Genomic DNA, 18,771 nt, shown 5'->3' on the forward strand with positions numbered 1-18,771 from the left:
AGGCATAAAAATCAACCATTCTGGCTTTGTGAAAAGCAAGAAATTGAATGTCCAGTCTAGCTCATCATCCTCAAAAGATCGAGAAGTACCTGCCCCAACTCTTCCTCAAAGGCCAAAATCTGATTTCAGCACCTCTACTTGATCAAAGGAGAACTCAGGTAAGTACTTTGACATACACACCTCCGTGAGCCAACCAAGGTATGATAAACTCTCAAAAATCGTTATACCAAAGTGTCACCAGTGTGGTAAAATAGGGCACATTCATCCTAGATGTAATCTGCTCTGCAAGGAATCCTAAAAACTCAGGAAATAGAAAGAACTCAGTTCTACCGCCTCTTTGCAAGCTGAGCTGAAAGAACATCTAAAATTGATAAACAAGATTGCAGAGCTTGTTGCAATCCCAAAGAGCAGAATTTGAAGCAAAAGCTAATCTGGATTGACAAAGGATTCTAATATTGCTTTTCTGCTCATATGGATTGTTTTGATAATATTCTTGAGCTTGCCCTTGTTCCTACTGAATACTAATTGGCTGATTCATTCACTAAGCCCTTAGATACAGCTCGATTTGAATCACTTAGAAGCGTCATTGGTGTGTGCTCTAAGTATTGATACTCTCACTTTGCTTGATCCATTCTGCATGCATTCATGCTGTATGATCTCATAGTAGTATAGGTGCATTGCTATTTTTATTTTTGCATTTTTTTTGTGCTTTCTAGAGAATCAAGGATGCATGTGAGGTTTGTATCCCAAAGTGTCTGACATCAAATTGAACTTAGATTGACAAAGTGTTCTGATACTTTCCTTAAATCTGATTGTGATAAGTTGACTAACATGTTTTGAATTGGTTCTTGCATCACTCTGTAATCTTGAGCTTGAACAACATATTCTCCATCACTTTGTATTCTCACATGCACACATACTCCTTTGTGGTGGTAAGGATCTTCTTGGTTGATTGGAATTTAGCTCACATATGCTGAGTGTGCAAATATTATTATTGTTGCTCCCTGTTAAAAAAAAAAGGTACAAATTTTTGGAGCAAGGCTAGGCTATTCCTAAAGTAAACAAGCCTTGGTCGTGGTGAACGATATGAGGTTTGGGAAGAAAAGGGAATGTTTGGTCACCCGGTGGATTGTGAAACTATTGACTCGAGTTTATGTATCCTTTGGGATGTCCTTGTGATACGTCTTGGATCGCAAACTACCGGTCTACTAGTCATTCGGATGGTAAACGACATTTAACTTTTACTTTTCACTCTATTTTGATCTTTTAGGGACCCTAAAAGTAGACTTTTGTATCGTTCGTCATTTGAGAAAATTTTTTTCAAGGAAGTTGTAGATGACGTTAAATCGAGTTCGTAAATATGTGGTACACTCAAATTAGAGTTCGTATGAAGAAGTTATGGATGAAAAACCAAAAGTTATTGGTTTGGGAAGTTACTATAAATAGCCCATTTACCTTTGGTAATTTTCCATTTTCGGAAAGTACCCTAATATGAAAACCTATTTTCTCTCGCTCGGACCCGCGAACCAGGTTCCCCTCCTTTAGCTGCGGATCGAGGCGCCGCTGGTGCCGTTAGAAAGCTCTTTCCATCCTCTATCGATCTGTGGTGGTTTGGTGACCAATTTTGAGCCATAGAAGGTGCAGCAAAGCGAAGAAGGTGGTGCTGCGGACCCGATCGGCAATCCTGCTGGAACTTGCTTTTTCGGCCACCTCCGGCAACGATTCTTGTCAATTTTAGGAGCCCATGAGACGCTGATCAAACCCTCCAAAGGGCTTGGGACGATGTGAAGTCTGGAGGGAGAATCAAGCTTCGAAAGATTTTTGGGAATTTTCGGCCTCTCCCCTTTTGAGGTAAATTCTGGCCATTTCATGCATTTCTGGACTTTGTGATAATTATGAAAGTTGTCGAGCATGTTTAGATGAAGATTTTGGTATAGGTATTGTGACCCAATTTGGGGTTGGAATCGAAGGCGCATGGGGGCGCGTCCGGTCGTTCCTGGCGGCTTGCTTTGGTCTGTTGGGTTGAGTTTATCGTTACGGACTTGTAGATATGGTTTTGGTAGATATCGAAGAAGGTTAGGGATCGATCGGAATTTCCAAAATTTATAATTTCGGGTTGTGATTCGAGGAGATCTGACTGTTGGATTGTCTTCAATTTTTATTGGAATATTAGAATAATTAAGTTTGCAAAATCCTGGAAGTTTGGGTTGATTTCGATGTGATATCGGATATTCGAGGAATTGCTTGTGCAGGGGTTTTCAGGTTTCGTTTTAGAATCATATTTATCTTCGAGTCGTCGTTTACAAATTTGATTTGGGAACAGGTTTACGTACCAAGCTACCGCTTGACGGAGGAATTCCCATGCATGATCGCCTAAGTCGTATTGTGAGTGGACCATTGAATTATTAATTTATTCACTTATCGTTTCATTTATCGAGCTTATTATTTGGTTTCTGATAATATTTGGTTGAATTATATTTTGAGATATGATTCAATTTCGGAAATTTGATTTCGGTTTAACCTGGGGATTTGCTTTCAATGATGATTCTCAGAGATTCATTATGATTTATCTCGGTTATGATTTCAAAAATGGATTTGTGTTACTATTTTATTTGATATTGAGGTTTCGATGATTTATCTCCGAGAAATGGTTAACATTTGAAATTATGAATTCACTTTAATCTCACGTATTTGTTTATTGATTCAAGGGTATTTTGGCATGTGGGACACATCGTTGATTTAATTATTTTCTCTTCAGATTTTTCTAAGTACGGTTGGGAATTGTAATCGTGTCTCCATTTGCGAGATATTAGGGAAGCTTTATAATTTTATGGATTTATAGACTTACTGGTTTTCAAATATTTTTATGCACCATACTTGAATTGCTTTATTTAGGCTTCTCCTCTCGTGGGTTGCAGTTGGGTATTTTGTATAGACGTCTTCCTCACTTACTTTGTGTTTGTGAGTTGCAGTCTAGCATAGAGCCTGGAAGGCTCCGTCCTTGAAGATCAAAAAGTGTAACCATGAACATCATCTATTGCGATTTCTATATGTTCTTGCATGATTGTTAATTTCGAACTTCAATCCCAATTTTTGTGTGTTAATTGATCTTTGGATGCATACTTAGGTTGATAAACATGTAATTGAATCCATATTAAGGTGCTAGCGTTCTAGGCTTTGATAAATTCGGTGGAAAACCTAAAATTACTTAGGTAAATTAACAATGAGTCTTGCTTGCTTGATTAGCGTTCTAACTTGTGTTCTTGACTTGAATTGATCAAACTTCTATGATTCTTAATGCGTTATGAGTGTTTTTGTTAGTGATTAGCTACCACTTGTGATTGCATGATTAATAGGGTTAACTATGGTGAGTTCATCTAGTTAATTTAATTAAGGGAAGTAAAAAGAACTTTGTATGCGTTCATCTTTGTTCTTGATTGATTCTATGCTTAAACATATTTTGATTCATGATTTGATGTTTGAAACATTTTCCAACGTGTTAGTAGTAGTTAATTATATATTATTTTCATTCCATTCATATAATTCTATTTGATTCTTGGTTTTGATGTGTCACATATGTATATAATTACTTAGGGGGGTGTATTGTATTTGGATTTGTGCAGACTTTTTTAAATGACAGACTTTTTGAAAAGTCCACAGACTCTTTAAAAAGTTGATAGACTGTTATAGATTTCTTAAAACCATTGATTTTAGCAACAGACTTTTATTGATTCATGAAAATCTATATACTTTATTATGAATGACTTCTACAGATTTCCTAGCATGTACAAAATATAAAAACAAAAAAAAAAACAAAACAAATGCATTCCAAACACAAAACAAGATAATAACTCGTTGCCTCTTCAATGCTTAAGTATCTTCTAATAGAAATTGACTCAAATGAATGATTGTTAGTCTGTCTAGCGAGTTTGTTCTCATTCCTAATCTCCCAACAACATAAATATACAATATAGATCACTTGATGCTAATGGTTAATTATTCTCATCAATTTTGTTTTCGCCGATTAACATATATTTTAGCAATATTGATCACTGTCTTGATCTATAATCAATCAATTGAAATTTAATTGTTCAACTTTTCTTCGTGCGTAGAGATAAGAACTTTGATAGACCCTTTTTTTTTTTTTTTTTAAGAGGAAACTTTGATAGACTTTTTCAAATCTTTGGTCTGGAGGCTGGAAAATTATTGGAATTTGGTATGTATAGTTAACACTACAAAGTCCATGATTATCCATGATTTTCTAATTCCATAAGTATGAATGATATTTTGAATACCTCTGTACTTTTATTCATTTTTAAAAGTCCTAATTGAATACCCCTAGATTTTGGTGGAATTCATGAAGTCTTTAAAAATCCTAATTGAATACCTCAAGACTTTCATGGACTGCTAAAAGTCTATATTGAATACACCCAGAATTTTAAATTCCATAGATTTCTTTAAAAGTTCCACTAATTCCATATACAATACACCCCCCTTAGTTGTTAAATTAGAAAACAAATCTTAAATCCCCTTCTTATTTTCGTAACTATGTATAGATACATTCTTTAATTTGTTTTGCTAATGTTTTATTTTTCAGGAATTAATTAGGCCCTAATCCCCGGTTGAGAACGATCCCTACTTATTCTTACTACATTGATAGGGTTTTAAATTGATACACTAATTTGTGTACGTCATTCACTTACACAACAAAGGTACAAAATACTCAATCATCTTTTTGCTTACTTTGTTGTTGTCAAAAACTCTTCACTCATGTGACCTTATCTTATTGTATTTATGTTTGAGGATTGGTGCTAACACTCTTGTCTAAAAGGCTATGCTTTTATCTTTGTCAATTGTACAAGGATACAAACCCACTCATTGTGTGTTTGCATTCCATTCTTGCATCTTTCATAACATGATCACACTTAGGGGGAGTATTGATACTTGGACTACCTTCCTTTGATTGATTCTTCTTGGGCTGGTGATCCTCCTTCTGTATAGCTTTTGCTACTCTTTTTCATTGCTTTTGTCATTCCTAGACAAAAAGGGGGGGATATTGGTGAACTTGTGCTTTGAATGTTTAAATCTTTTGATAATTGATCTTGAAATTGTCTTGATATATGCCTTATCTTTAACTTGCTTTTCACAAGGTGTGTTCATAAATGTTTCAGGAAAGGTATGTGGCTGGTGAAATGTGATGACTCTCATGTACTTGTCGAGGGGGAGTTTGAGTAGAATAAGATTGTTTTGCATAGGAAATGCCAAAGAGGGAGATTGTAAGTACAAAATTTTGTACATGTTGGTTGTTGACATTCCCATACAAAGAAAGTGAAGTATATTATGTCATTTCGTCACTGAAGAAGCTGAAAAAGTGCCTCAAAACTGATCTTAGAGATGTCTTAAGTAAATGCATTTCATGTGTCTGCATATGCACTGAGTTTTCAACCTGTATTGCAGTCCCCGAGTTTGTCTTTGGTTTTAGGTCGTCCTTATTTGGAATATATCTTTCTAGTATTTAAATATTGATTAGAAAAGATATCTTCCAGCTGGTTAATTCGTACTGTTTAAGAGTATCATTCCTAATTGATTTAGGATGATTTTAAACTAATTGACAATCTTTCCTTAAAAGATTTTTTTTTTCCTAATAGGAGTTAATTCGGTTAGAAACATTGATTGAGTAGGAATTTTTTTTCCTCCATATAATTATGAAAAAGTGGTCTAGGTTTTTAGAGCTTTCAGCGTGAGATTAGTGGGCATCTCATATCAGTACAAAAGGTGTTCTTACTTAGCAAGAAAGTTCCATGTATGCATCATTAAAATCACTTGTTCCTTGTTAAGTGATTTATTGCTCATATACTTGCATAATTCTCTCGAAATCAGTGGAGAAGTCCTCGATGCAAGAAGATTGAAGGTCGTGATCAGTATCTTTCATTCATGTGAAGAAGATTCCATGTGAAGAAGATAGAATATGTTTGATTCAAATACATTATCTAGAAAGTCTACTGATTGTAGCCTTGATTAGTGCTAATTTTGTTTGTAAACAAACTTTTTCTTCACCATTAGTGGATTGTCTTTCATTTGGGCTTTCAAGAGTTAAAGCTCCACAGTGTTTTCAACCTCAATTTGAGGTTTTCACTAGGTAAACAAATTGCTGTGTTTATTGAAAATTTCTGTTATTAGTACCTGTCAGGATAGCAATCTTACTTTCAATCCCCGATATCCAAAAAACGTTCATACTAGCATTTTCATCTAGCAAACTCTATGGTGACCTCACTCACTCACTCCCTCCCTCTCTCTCTCCCCGACTTTATCACTGTGTGCTAAAAGATGAGAGAGTAAAATAGTCTCAAAAATAAATATAAAAAATTGAGTTTAATTAGGAAACAAAATTAATTATCTTATGAGTAATGAAGAAATCCATAAATTTGGTGAGATGAAGGACTTATTTTCCCTAAAATTAAGCTATTTAGACATTTTTCTGAAAAAACAAAACGAAAATTAACTTAAAAGATTTAAAACATTCTGTCCTCCAGTGTACCAAAACCAGATCCCAGGGCACCCAGCATTTATAACAAAACGTACAGCAGAATTCAACTCATCCTGGCCGTTGATCAAGTCCCAGCTACTTGTTTTCTTTGTCCTCGAAATGAATAACAAAACAAACAAAGAAGAAGCCGCAGCAGCGGCAGCAGCAGCTTCGCTTTAAACCCTCTGCACTTTCTTCTTCGTCGTCTTCGTTTCAAACCCAACAAACAAACAAAGAACCCAACCTCTTTCCTTTCAAACATATCAGAGACAAAAAATGCACGCCAAGTCCGACTCCGAGGTGACCAGCGTGGAGCAGTCCACTCCTCCGCGGTCGCCGCGGCGGCCCATCTACTACGTCCAAAGCCCGTCCAATCACGACGTCGAGAAGATGTCGTACGGCTCAAGCCCAATGGGCTCTCCCGGCCACCCCTACTACCACTGCTCCCCCATCCACCACTCCCGCGAGTCCTCCACCTCCCGCTTCTCCGCCTCCCTCAAGAACCCTCGCAACCTCTCCGCCTGGAAGCGCCTCCACCGCCCCGACGACCACGGTAACGACTCCGACGAAGACGACCAGAACGACGCCGCGCCCTCCCCCGGCCGCAACGTCAGGCTCTACCTCTGCTTCGCGCTCTTGTTCTTCGTCCTCTTCACCCTCTTCTCCCTCATCCTCTGGGGCGCCAGCAAGTCCTACAAGCCCCAGGTCGTCGTCAAGGTAACGCCGTCTCCACTCCTTTCTCTTTCCCCGGCGAGCGGAGGTTGGTTTTTGACGCCGTTAAATTTTCTGGTTTGTTATTGTTGCAGAATATTGTGTTCGAGAGCTTCAACATACAGGCGGGGGTGGACAACTCCGGGGTGGCGACGGACATGCTGTCGTTGAATTCAACGGTCAGGATTCACTACAGGAATCCCGGGACATTCTTCGGCGTCCACGTCACGTCCACTCCTCTCGAGCTCCACTATTTCCAGCTCAAGGTCGCCTCCGGTCAGGTAAACCGAGGGTGCCACAGGGGTAGTGTTGTCATTTCGCTTTAGGTCGTTGGGAGGTGGGATAGATAGACTGAGATGAAAGTTTGAAAATTTTAGAGTGATGGGTCATATCATCGTCTTTATTGGGAAATGACTGACTGCAAAAGCCTGTAAGTCCTGAACCAACCAGAACGTACTAGAGTCGGACATCTTTGTTGGGATGCGTAGGGCGCTTTGAAAGTTTCAAATTTTGTGCTAAGACTATATTAAACAATCTCACCCCTTGTGGTATATTTGGTGCACATCATGCTATTGTTGCATTTGGGAGACCCAAGAGAAAGTCTTGCTCTTTAGGCATTGGGACATTGCTCTTTCATTTTTCTAGGCTAAAGCTTGTTTATTGCTATATATTTAGTATGTTTTTTTGGGCTTATCTTTCATGACTGCTAATCACTTCCATTTAGCTATGGGAGGAACAACTTGGTCACAAATGGGGGAGGGGACCATTATCCATTAATATTCTAGATTAAATAGAGATTTTCCTTATTCCAGCCAATTTTCAAATTGTTTTTTGGGGGTTGTTGACATGGAGTTGTAATCAAACACAAGGGTGTAGTTATTGAATTTAAGAATTTGATGGATACCCCAATAGAGAGAACCACTATTTTGGCAATGTCTCTGTCACTTTAATGGGATAAAATCCTTCAAAATATAGGTGGGTTGGGTTTTCCTTCAAGTGTTTAGTTTTTCTTCTCTGATTATTTTGGGACAACGCAAGAAATGTATATGTAGAAGAAATTAAGAACCCTTGGAATTGACAATAGTTTGCTGTTATGAAGCTTTATCCATGGTACTGATAGCAAGAACATTTTAAAGCAATTTTTGGTTTATTTATATAGGATTTGGTAGTCATTGCTAGCTTTATTTCAATAAGTTTATGTTTTATTTTTGTAATGATGAAATTGAAACAGATAAAAAAGTTCTCCCAAGCAAGGAAGACTCATCGGACAATATCGACAGTGGTGCTAGGGTCTCAAGTAGCTCTCTACGGTGGAATTTCAGTTCTTGATGTTAGAGGGAATCACGAGAAGGTGGCAGTGCCGCTGAATCTGACATTCGTTGTGCGTTCCAGAGCCTACATTTTGGGAAAACTAGTGAAGTCCAAGTTTTGTAAGAGAATTAGATGCTCTGTCACTCTGAGGGGCAGCAATCTAGGCAAGCGTTCTAATTTGACAGAATCTTGCGTCTATCAATGAATCATATGCTCTGTTCATTTACCATCAGTAAGCTTTTGGGGATCTGATTGTCCATTAATTGTTTCTACCACAACTGTTTAAACTATTGTGCTATTTCACTCCATTAGCCCACAAGTTTGTGTACAAAATTTTAATTTGGCTTCAGCCTCTTGGTGGATTTGCCTTTCATTTACATTGTAGAACTTCAGTAGTTGTAAAGAATAGACGGGGGAAGGAAACAAGTATTTGCAGCCTCCCATTCATTTCTGTAGAACTGATTTGTATAAAGCAACATCATTTGTTTCATGAGCGTATGAGATTTCTGTTTCGACTATGGTTGATAGAAAATGCGGAGCACAATGTTGAGCTAAAGTGTTTTATTTTATTTTATTTATTTATTTTATTTTTTATAAGAATGTTGAGCTGAAGTGCTGACAATATTTTTTTTATACTCTGCATACTATAAGGTTTTATTAGTTAGTACGTTAAGGGCCTCAAGACGAAGTAAGTGAAGTTTTGGCCTTAGAAAATGCTGAGTAGGTAAACAAGGGGAAGAGAAGACTTGCAGGACAACATGCCTAACAGGCACAACACATGAAATTTCCGCAAGTACATAGGACAATAAACAATACAGATTACAAGCGAACACTTTTACAGGTACAGAAAGGAACACAAGCAAGACACGTTACAGGCAAACATCATAGCTAGCTAGCACTACTACTAACACCTAAACATTTATTGGTTCCATAACTCCTGCATGTTAGTACTCCTTGGGCTTCTCCTCTTCATTCTTGTTACCACCAGGGAGCTTCTCCTTAATCTTCTCCATGATTCCTTTCGTCTCCTTTGGCTCACCTTCGTGTGGAGCATGATACTCGGGAGGGGCACCAACTTCAGCTTCCTTGTGCTGTCCAGGAAGCTTTTCTTTAATTTTCTCTATGAATCCCTTCTTCTCCTCACCATTTGTTACTCCACTCTTTGCAGCGGGAATGGGTGCATGGTAAGCATCTTCCTCATCCTTTTTGCCGGTGATCTTCTCCTTGATCTTACCCTTCAGTCCCTTCTTTTTCTTCTCCCCGCCTTCTTCATCACTGCTAGACTGTAATAACACAGATTTAATCAGATCAAACACGGCATATATACCAAATTAGGATCAAATGAAAGACAGCTTACTGAGCTAGAGTTGCTGCCATCATGGTGGTGGAGCTTTTCAGCCAGGGTATGCTTCTGTTCTTCAGGTTGGGGCATCTCATTTTCCTTCTTCTTCAAGAAATCAAACATCCCACAGCCAGTAGCAGGCTCTTCTTCCACCTTCGCTGCTGCACGGTTCTCTTTGATCTCTTTCCGGTACTGATCTGCCATAGTGCTAGTGCTAAGTGAACACACAATGAAGGCTTTGCACAACAATATGTGATTCGATATCAGTGATTTGATACTTTGAGTGATGGTTGAAGGTCTGATAGTGCTGGTATTTATAGTGATTTTGAGCACGGATTGCTGACAAGGCAATGCATTATTATATGGCTACATTCATACATGGGCTCTCGTATCGACCAATGGGGAAGAGAAAACTAAGAAGGGTCGGCGTGGACGGTGTGCAGAATCTGCAGTTATCAAGAGGTTTCAGTAGAGTTGCCTAGCTATGTGCGGGCAAGGCTTCGAGATTAGGAGCTTGCCAAGGGTTCAATGGTACGGCTCACATGGATGAACTTGGCCGGTGCTCGCAATGTTTAACTTTGATGAATAGATTAGTCATAAACTAGTTTGATAACCTATAATTAATCAAAGCATGTAGGAGAACTGTTTTCAAGATAAACGAGCAATATGTTTTCTTAAACTTGTCTGATTTCCAAGGCCAAATGATAAAATAATTGTCTAGTGTAGCTTATTAACTTGGGTTACTGGATTCAAATTAATATGATCTTGATTTGTTTAACTTTGACGACTACTCAGGCGTAAAAATCTTATGTATTCCTTAGCAAGATGTACTAGGAAGATCAACCACACACTATCATTTCAGAAGAGTTTATTGCAAGCATGTGTAGAAGCCGAATTGAGTTTCTCAATGTAGCAAAATTGATGAGTCCTCATTCATCCTGTTACATGAGTTTCTCAGTTTCAATAAATTTTTCTGTTTATTTTGGGATTAATTCATCATTGTTAGCTTGTATATAGTATACTTTGCCAGTCACTAATAACTTGAAGTTTCAGGGTCCAGTGATTGTCTGCTACGGCATCGAAGTTCTGGTCGTAGGTGATCTTGAGCTCGAAACTTCCAAATTTCCAATCCACATTTATCACTTCTGGGATAACTTATAAGTTCCAGGGTGCTGATTGCATCTATATGTTTTTCTCTGTCCCCTCCGCAACAAAAATCTTTTAGGTTCCGGTGGTTGTCTTAACAATTACGGCTTGAAGAAGTTGGCAACCAAACCTTTGTCAGCCAAATTCCAAGCTGCTGCAACAACAAAAAGAACACTCAAAACCATTCCCAAGCATCCGAGTCCCATATTAGTACACCAAATGACACCTTTTGGCTTTGGTTTCTTGATAGAAATCCACATAAAACATGGATAAACATATGTCAAAGGCACCGATGTAACTGCTCCAATTAGGGGTGATAGGTCTCCCAGGAATGGCAAGGCCACTGCCACAAAGAATGCGAGTCCTCCAAAGAAAAGGCGAAAAACTATCCGAAGCCATCTCGGGCACGGTTCCTTCTTCTTACTGGTGTACTTCATCTCCATGTTGTCAAAAACTACCATGACATAGATTTGGAATGTAGCTACGCAATTTATCAGTACCAGTATGCAAAGTAGTCCCAGAACAAATTCTGAGATGTTTTTTCCATGGAATTGAGAAACTGCTTTCACCACTTGTGCATTTTTGAAAGGTACCTGCATAAAATATGATACCCTAGTCTGTGATCATATATGCCAACATTAATTGAGATCATGTATAAAAGCTTTGAAAAATTCCTCACCTTGTTTCCATAAGCCCAATATCCACCAAGTGCAAGAGGAAACAAACACATGGCTATGAGTACATGTGATATAGTCACTCCACTCCACTCCACATTCTCTTATGAGAAGGATGTTTTGGGTTTGATGGAAATGTCCCCTGCATCAGTAGATACCTTTACTCCCACAAGCATTGCGACGCCACCAACGACATCGGCGACATTGCCGTCGCCTAGCCGTCGCCATTGGTCATTGGCGACGGCAATTTGGCTTTCGGCGACGGCCTTGCGCCGTGGCCAATTGAATTTTTTTTTGTAGCGAATATTCTGAATAAACCAACAAAACCCACATCAAAATCACACCTTGATGACGATTGTGTCGCCCCTAAAGAGCTGGAGCTTCTCCATGGTCTCAGGGTGGAGCGCGACGACAGAGTTGTCATCGTTGATGGCCTCATCGACGACAAGGCGATTCGCTGCCTTCTTCCGCTCGAGAATCGCAAACCTGAAATCCCTTTTGGTCCCCTTACAGCAACAATTTTCAAAGCAATCGCATCAGAAATCAAAATCCCTAAAAATTGCAGAAAACCAAAAAAGTTAGGTCAAAATCGAAAAGAAGAGGAATTGGATCTGAGGGATTACGGGTCGGACGATTCAACTTTATCGGTCATGATGGAAGAAGAGCAGGAAATTGAGACTCACCCATAACTCATTCTCCTTATATGTGAGGCCGGGCTCTAGCGCACAAATCCATAGAATAAAAGCAACTAGCAGAAAACATCGAAGAGCGAAAAAGAAAAAGGGGGCTGGGTTTAGAAATTCATACACTGATCTGGAGAGAGAAGCTGAGATGAGATGAGAATTAAGCTAATTGATCTCAGTCGGAGGCGAAGAAAGGTCGAGAAGGAGCTCGAGTTTCTTCGACATTGTTGGGATCTAGGTTTCTTCGACTCTCTCAGCTCTTTAGATTCCGCCAAAAATGGAGGAGGAAGGATTGTGATGGTGAGGAGGAGGAGGAGGAGGAGCTCAAGTTTGGGAGGAGCTCGGGACCGAGCTCAAGGGTTTTGATCTGTTTCAGTTTTGGGGTCGGGCGCAAATTTTTTCTAAGTGTGAAAGTTTTGAGTTTTAGTACCCGCTTCTTCATTTCACTTAAAAGACTTAGCGTTTTTTGCAAAAATAGGTTCCCGCAAATTTTCGAACAAAACTTTTAACACCGGTCATTTTAAGAACCGATGGTAATGATATACATTTAAATCGGTATTTTCGTAAAACGATGTTAGATTACTTTTTTACATCGTGGGCAAGTCTGACCGATTTAAAACATGCGATGTAAATGAACAGATTTCTAGTAGTGATGACTCTTCCTTTTCCATTTTCAGGACACAATAATTGTGTCCTAGTAAGGTAAAGAGGACACATTTTTCTTGATATGAGAACACATTTTAGGTGTCCTCTATCACTACCAGAAAAAAGGTCTTTTACGGCCCACAAATGTAGGCAGTAAATGGACATGCCGTAAAAGACAATTATTATTTACGGCGCGCATGAAGTGCGCTGTAAATGAGTCACAATGTGCGTCGTAAATGAGTCAAAAGTGTGTCGTAAAAGAGGAGTACATTTACGGCACATATACCATGCACGCCGTAAATGAGTCAAATGTGTGCCGTAAAAGAGGTTACATTTACGGCACACATACCATGCACGCCGTAAATGAGGGTTGAAAAAATTAAAAAAAAAAAAACAAAAATCCACAATTATATATTATTTCATATTTCTATATTTTTGTTGTTAAATAAATTTCATTTATATAATTATTTTACATCATACAAAATTTGCTTACAAGCAAAGAAAAATAACCTTCACTACTATACTTTACATCCATTTTCTACACTACTTTACATTCATTCGCTCATCCACTCTGCAAGATAAGCATATACTATACCAGCTGAAGTTATTTGAATTACCCTCTTCCCACCGAATAACTTGTGTCTTGCAGTCAACAATACCAATGGGAGCTGGCAAAAGATGCTCCAAGTCCAGCATTCTTTAAGACCCCAAAAAAAAACATATGTGATCCCCGTTAATTATCAACTTCATTGATAGAGCTCAACATATTTGTGGAATATCACATAACAGTACTCCTCCTATCATTCTGTATAACAGCTACAAAAATCCTATTAAAGACTTATGAATTGCATATCCAATATCAATTTTCAAAATAGAATGCAAACCAACTTCTAAGCTTCAAAAAACTAATTCAAAGGCTATAAAGAATAGTGATAAGAAAGCAAGCAAATTGAATTTGTAATACAGGGAAGTAGACTAACTTGTAACCCAAGCTATGATTGGGCTATAATTGGCACAATTGCCATTGCAGGTTCAACACTCTGTGAGAATTTGGTTTCTATTCGGGTCTCATGTGCAGAACCACCATTCTAAGATGCTTCACTTGCATTGGGATACAAAATTCTTCACTAACAGACACATCATATCTATGCAACTTTTCTCGCTATTTTATTATACGAAACAGTTGCTCAAGAGTCCTAAAATTGACTCCCGAGCTTCTTCCGTTCCCTCCATTGTAAAGGTTTTTCCACTTTCAGTCTGCCCGTAAGCAAATATGCAGACATTGTACCCATCTAGAACTGAGGTTGCAAATGGAGTTGTGTCTTCGAAGACATCAGCTAATATGACAAACAAAAAGGATGTCTGTTATTCAAAGGTGTTTTTTGTACTTCAGTAGATAACCAACAGAAGACTTGCATCATATGCATGTACCTTGGTCTGCTTGAGGGCCGAAAACTGCATCAAACTTAAAGGTCCTTCTTGTAACCCCATTTGACTTGACAGCAAGCTCACCTTCTTTCTCAGATTGAAAGTCAATAGCCATTGAAGCTCCTGCTGAAACTTCCTCAGTGTTTAGAGGCCTACACCTGCAAAAGACCCTTATGTTTCCTACAAGAGAGCAAAACTGATGTCAGAAACCCTCTCTAGAATCACAATCGATTGGACCTCTATAGAACAACATACACCTAACCTTTCAACTCTAACACCTTGTTGTAGAGTTCTTTACGTTCTTTGGCCCCTTCGATAAACTTTGTCTTCAGATCATTATGCAAACTTACATGTTGATTTACTGTTGGATTAAAAGATAGGATCAAAAAAGGAAAAACAGATAGTATATCTCAAAAGATTGGCATTGTCAACTTACAGCGTTGGCACCTCAGGCTTTTGGTTGATCAGAAGTTTCCAGCTGCTCTATCCGTCCAACTTTATACCTTAACAGCTGATGTAACAAAGAACAAGTCAATTATGATGTATTAATATATTAATCTAGGAGGTGAGACTCTTCCTGAAACAAAGGATGCAGAGGATGATCAAGTTAATAAGGGCAGTCAATCACATACCCACGGACAACCAACTTTTGAACATGTCATTAGGCATTAACTCAACTTCAGGACCACAAATTCAACCAAAATATCAGCAAGATTTACACCAATTAACAAATAAACCCATAGCACACGCACATTCAACAGCGCAAGATTCCATGTTTAAGCTTCCATATTGCTAAACTATAAGCTTAAACTACAATCCCAATTGAAAATTATCATGCCTACTATACTTTAAGAAAGATGAGAAACTGGAAACCTAATTATCCATGTCCGGGAAAACGACCCTGAGCTGGTCGATCAAGCACGAAGCAGTAAACGACGTCGTCGGAGGGGAGAAGCGTAACGGAGAAGAAGAAGAAGAAGAAGAAAAGTGAATTGGCGCGGAGGAGGAAGCGGCGGCGGATTGGCGCTTGGCTTTGGCTCCTAATTTCACGAGACTGACAGTAGCAGCTGCGATGGCGGCGATCTAGGGGCTCTACGACGACCCTGATATACTTCTCTGCTGCTCCATTCAACCCAATTGCAATTAAGATCAGCCCAAACTCAAAATGGCAAACAAATTCATAAAATCATGGCCAAATTGGGGAAGGGAGAGTTGTAGATTGTAATTACCGTGACAGACGCGAGCTTTAGGATCGAGGCCAAACCTTTGAAGGGTTCGATGATGAACTGCTTCTTGCCGGGCTGAGGGGGCTGGGCCTTTTGCGGGACAGATTATAGGGCTGGGCACGGTGGCCGTCGTCATAGTTGTCCGAGTGGTGGTGGCGGCGCTGGGAGAGCCAAAGGCCGTACATATCAGCGCAGAGAGATCAGATCCAGTTTACGGTGATGGGCTCGCCCTTCCTTGTATGGCCGCCCTCCCAAACACCTGACGCTCTGATCTAATCTTGTTTAGAATAAGAAAAGAGAACGAGAGAGATGAGAGGTAACTGGGAATTTGGGCGAGGATGAAGATAAGAAGAGAAAGTAAGAGATGAGAGAGCCATAGAGATATATGAATTATGGAGAGGGAAATTAGAATTTGAGCCGAAAATATTAGCGGGTTCTTATGACATTCACGGCGCTCATCAAAGCAAGCCGTAAAAGATTATTTTATAAACATGATACTTACGGCGCAAATCAAAAACACGTCGTAAAAGATAAAAAAAATAAGTCTTTTACAGCTCACAAAAAAAACACGTCATAAATATATTTACACATTTATAGCATACATGAAAAACACGTCATAAAAGACAAAAAAGAGAAGTCTTTTACGGCGCACAAAAAAACACGCCGTAAATGATCATCTTTTACGGCGCACACGATATGCACGCCGTAATTTGCGCGTCGTAAAAGACAAGTTTTCTAGTAGTGTATTGGTTACAATGACACTTATTTTGGATTTTTAAGGACACAGTTTAAGTGTCCTAGCAAGAAAAAGATGACACTTTTTCAGTGTCCTTATATATGACTTACAATGACTGCTGAACAGAGGACTTTTTTTTTCAGAGTCCTTAAACATATTAGAGGACTCTTTTCCAGTATCCTTAGATCTAATTTTTCTAGTAGTGGAAGTAACATTATTGATGTCGTAATTAGTATCGAAATGGTCACTTGTAGGACTAGCAGTAGCACTTGTGAGGGGAATCTGCACAAGTTAATCAGATTTTCTACTTGCGCTGTTAAAAGGAGTGAACGCTGGCCTCCGATTGATTTCATCGATATCAGCCACTTGTTCCATCCCTGCCATTTCCTTGAGCTTGATCTCTTGCAAAAACATGGTGCCCGACTGAGCTATCTTATAGCTTTGTGGGTTGTTTCAGTTTCAGCTGAGGTGTGTTGTTGATTATGACTTAATTGGTATTGCATAATAACGTGGGTATTGAGGTGCCGATAAAATAATGTGGTGTGCGGCATTTTACTTTTTGAAAGGGTGGTGTGCGACATTTTAATAACGACTTGATGACGATGCTGAAACAAGCAGATGGGTACTTGATAATGTAATGGCTGATGATTCATCAAAAACAACTGAATGGTCATGCTTAGTATAATAGTAAACTTGCATTTTCTTGAGTCGAAATCTATTCAATTCGAGCATAGGTATTCTATGCGCTTCATTACTTTTTTAAAGTTCGTCATTGTGAAATTTTACTCTGATTTTTAAAAAATTATGAGGATGTTCATGCACCACATAGATTGATGTGACTGGGACGAAACTTACATTGGGCGTATTCTAGCCGTACTCAATTAATAATTAGGAAAAGCTTACTTTATTATTGGGGACCTTTGTGCATGCATTACAGGTAATTGTTATTATTATTTTTTCGTTAAACAATTGTAGAGGCAATAATTGTATTTGTATCTCAATCATGAGTAAATGTGTTGTGGTGGATCCTTGGAGTCATCAAATATAATATTATTTTTACTAAAACAAATATTAATAAATGTAACTAGAAACAAAATGGTTAAAAATATTTTCATCCGTATTTTTTTTATCTAGATTACTACTTATAATTTTTTTTTTTTTAGAAAAGATTACTACTTATAATTAGTATAACATCTTCATTGATGAAAAGCGCATGCATGTAAACTTCAATTGTAGATTTGAAGGGGATTCGTTTTGTCAAAGAGAAATAGCGCTAGTAGAAGAGCACATAGTTCAGTGGGCATTATATAATTGAATCAGTAATTGTCATCACCAAATGCTTTATGTTCTTGGAGATTCTAGCTTGGATGAAGGTCTATACATGAGACAGAGAGCAAATACGTTGCCATATACAATATTATCCAATACAAAATATTTGATATTGCCAAGAAAAAAATAGAGCGGAGGGTTGTTGAGTTGTACGCGCTTCACGCGCCCAGGAAAAAAAAAGGAAAACCGTCGAGGGATCTCTCTCCCGGCCGAACACGGTAGGCTTTCTTGCCGCTGTGTTCCGTCCGGGAGAGGAGTGATGTTTCGGAGCTGGTGCAGGCTTTCAGGACAGAGGTTTGGTCCAGGGCGGGTGGAGGTTTGTCCGGCTTCGGATGGTATGGATCGATCTCGATCTGTCCTGTTCGGATCCGGGACGGCGGCTGAGGTGCAGCAGCGGCGATCTTTGGCTTTCCGGTGGTGGCTTCTTGCGTCTCCTTTCCTACATGGGTTGGGGCTGTGGCGAGTGAGATCGGATCGAGACAGTGGTGATCTCGAAAGGGATCTGTCTCCGATCTGGTCTGGGTTTGTTTGGTGGGTGGCTGTCTGGTGTAGGGGCTGGCTATGGCGGGACAAGGCGGTGCTGCGACGGAAGGATTGGGCGCAGCGGCTTGTTGCTGTGTGGTGGCGATCGGGCTTCTCGGCGGCGAGGGTGGCTTCTTGCTGCGCATGGTCTTGGCAAGGGGAAGTGGGCCTTGGGCCGTACCAATGTTCTCGGGCCTTTTGGGTGTTTTGTTGTTGTTTTCAGTTTAGTGTGTTGTTGTTTGTTTCTAGTTGTTGCTTGTTTAAGCATAAGTCCCCCCTCTGTTGAGCGGGGGTTTGGGTGTTTTCGGTTGTTTAGTGTGTTGATTTATTCTCAGGATCGCAATTCATTTCTTGGTGGTCAAAGTAATGGGGAGAAGCTCCCGCACATGGTCTGGCGGTATTGGGTCATGGTGCTGGAGGGAGTGACTTTCTTCTTGAGGTTGGCTGCGGGGATGTGCGTTGCCTCTTGGGGGAGTATGGAGGTTGTGCCAT

General features: G+C 39.3%; 3 protein-coding genes and 1 long non-coding RNA gene across 5 annotated transcripts; 1 reads left to right on the forward strand and 3 right to left on the reverse strand.

Moving 5' to 3' along the window:
• Positions 1 to 6,523: 6,523 nt before the first annotated feature.
• On the forward strand, positions 6,524 to 9,038 carry LOC133739520 (uncharacterized). The gene is made up of 3 exons (XM_062167304.1): positions 6,524 to 7,243; positions 7,333 to 7,518; positions 8,469 to 9,038. The coding sequence occupies exons 1-3, from the start codon at positions 6,803 to 6,805 to the stop codon at positions 8,751 to 8,753; spliced, it is 912 nt and encodes a 303-aa protein (XP_062023288.1). The 5' UTR covers positions 6,524 to 6,802; the 3' UTR covers positions 8,754 to 9,038.
• Positions 9,039 to 9,325: 287 nt separating this feature from the next.
• LOC133740750 (dehydrin COR47-like) lies at positions 9,326 to 10,589 on the reverse strand. Its single transcript, XM_062168702.1, has 2 exons — positions 9,906 to 10,589; positions 9,326 to 9,831 (listed from the first exon to the last, which is right to left on the reverse strand). The coding sequence occupies exons 1-2, from the start codon at positions 10,092 to 10,094 to the stop codon at positions 9,493 to 9,495; spliced, it is 528 nt and encodes a 175-aa protein (XP_062024686.1). The 5' UTR covers positions 10,095 to 10,589; the 3' UTR covers positions 9,326 to 9,492.
• A 196-nt stretch (positions 10,590 to 10,785) lies between these two features.
• On the reverse strand, positions 10,786 to 11,834 carry LOC133740749 (lysine histidine transporter-like 8). The gene is made up of 2 exons (XM_062168701.1): positions 11,716 to 11,834; positions 10,786 to 11,629 (listed from the first exon to the last, which is right to left on the reverse strand). The coding sequence occupies exons 1-2, from the start codon at positions 11,764 to 11,766 to the stop codon at positions 11,138 to 11,140; spliced, it is 543 nt and encodes a 180-aa protein (XP_062024685.1). The 5' UTR covers positions 11,767 to 11,834; the 3' UTR covers positions 10,786 to 11,137.
• A 1,740-nt stretch (positions 11,835 to 13,574) lies between these two features.
• LOC133741138 (uncharacterized) lies at positions 13,575 to 16,059 on the reverse strand. Of its 2 annotated transcripts, XR_009861644.1 has the most exons (6): positions 15,696 to 16,059; positions 15,340 to 15,585; positions 14,903 to 14,977; positions 14,729 to 14,827; positions 14,470 to 14,646; positions 13,575 to 14,375 (listed from the first exon to the last, which is right to left on the reverse strand). It is a non-coding gene; the product is annotated as an uncharacterized LOC133741138 (long non-coding RNA). The 2 variants fall into 2 exon arrangements; XR_009861642.1 differs by having other exon boundaries at positions 14,903 to 15,585.
• Positions 16,060 to 18,771: the final 2,712 nt, after the last annotated feature.

The sequence above is a fragment of the Rosa rugosa genome, chromosome 3 (assembly GCF_958449725.1).
Source record: "Rosa rugosa chromosome 3, drRosRugo1.1, whole genome shotgun sequence".
In the NCBI taxonomy this organism is placed as follows: domain Eukaryota; kingdom Viridiplantae; phylum Streptophyta; class Magnoliopsida; order Rosales; family Rosaceae; genus Rosa; species Rosa rugosa.

Excerpts from the sequence above, each read along its gene's own strand:
- LOC133740750 (XM_062168702.1), bottom strand. The coding sequence starts at position 10,094 with ATGGCAGATCAGTACCGGAAAGAGATCAAAGAGAACCGTGCAGCAGCG. Across the intron at positions 9,832-9,905 it reads ATGGCAGCAACTCTAGCTCA|TCTAGCAGTGATGAAGAAGG; the intron begins GTAAGCTGTCTT and ends GTGTTATTACAG.
- LOC133739520 (XM_062167304.1), top strand. The coding sequence starts at position 6,803 with ATGCACGCCAAGTCCGACTCCGAGGTGACCAGCGTGGAGCAGTCCACT. Across the intron at positions 7,244-7,332 it reads AGCCCCAGGTCGTCGTCAAG|AATATTGTGTTCGAGAGCTT; the intron begins GTAACGCCGTCT and ends TTATTGTTGCAG. Across the intron at positions 7,519-8,468 it reads TCAAGGTCGCCTCCGGTCAG|ATAAAAAAGTTCTCCCAAGC; the intron begins GTAAACCGAGGG and ends AAATTGAAACAG.
- LOC133740749 (XM_062168701.1), bottom strand. The coding sequence starts at position 11,766 with ATGTGTTTGTTTCCTCTTGCACTTGGTGGATATTGGGCTTATGGAAAC. Across the intron at positions 11,630-11,715 it reads ATTGGGCTTATGGAAACAAG|GTACCTTTCAAAAATGCACA; the intron begins GTGAGGAATTTT and ends TATTTTATGCAG.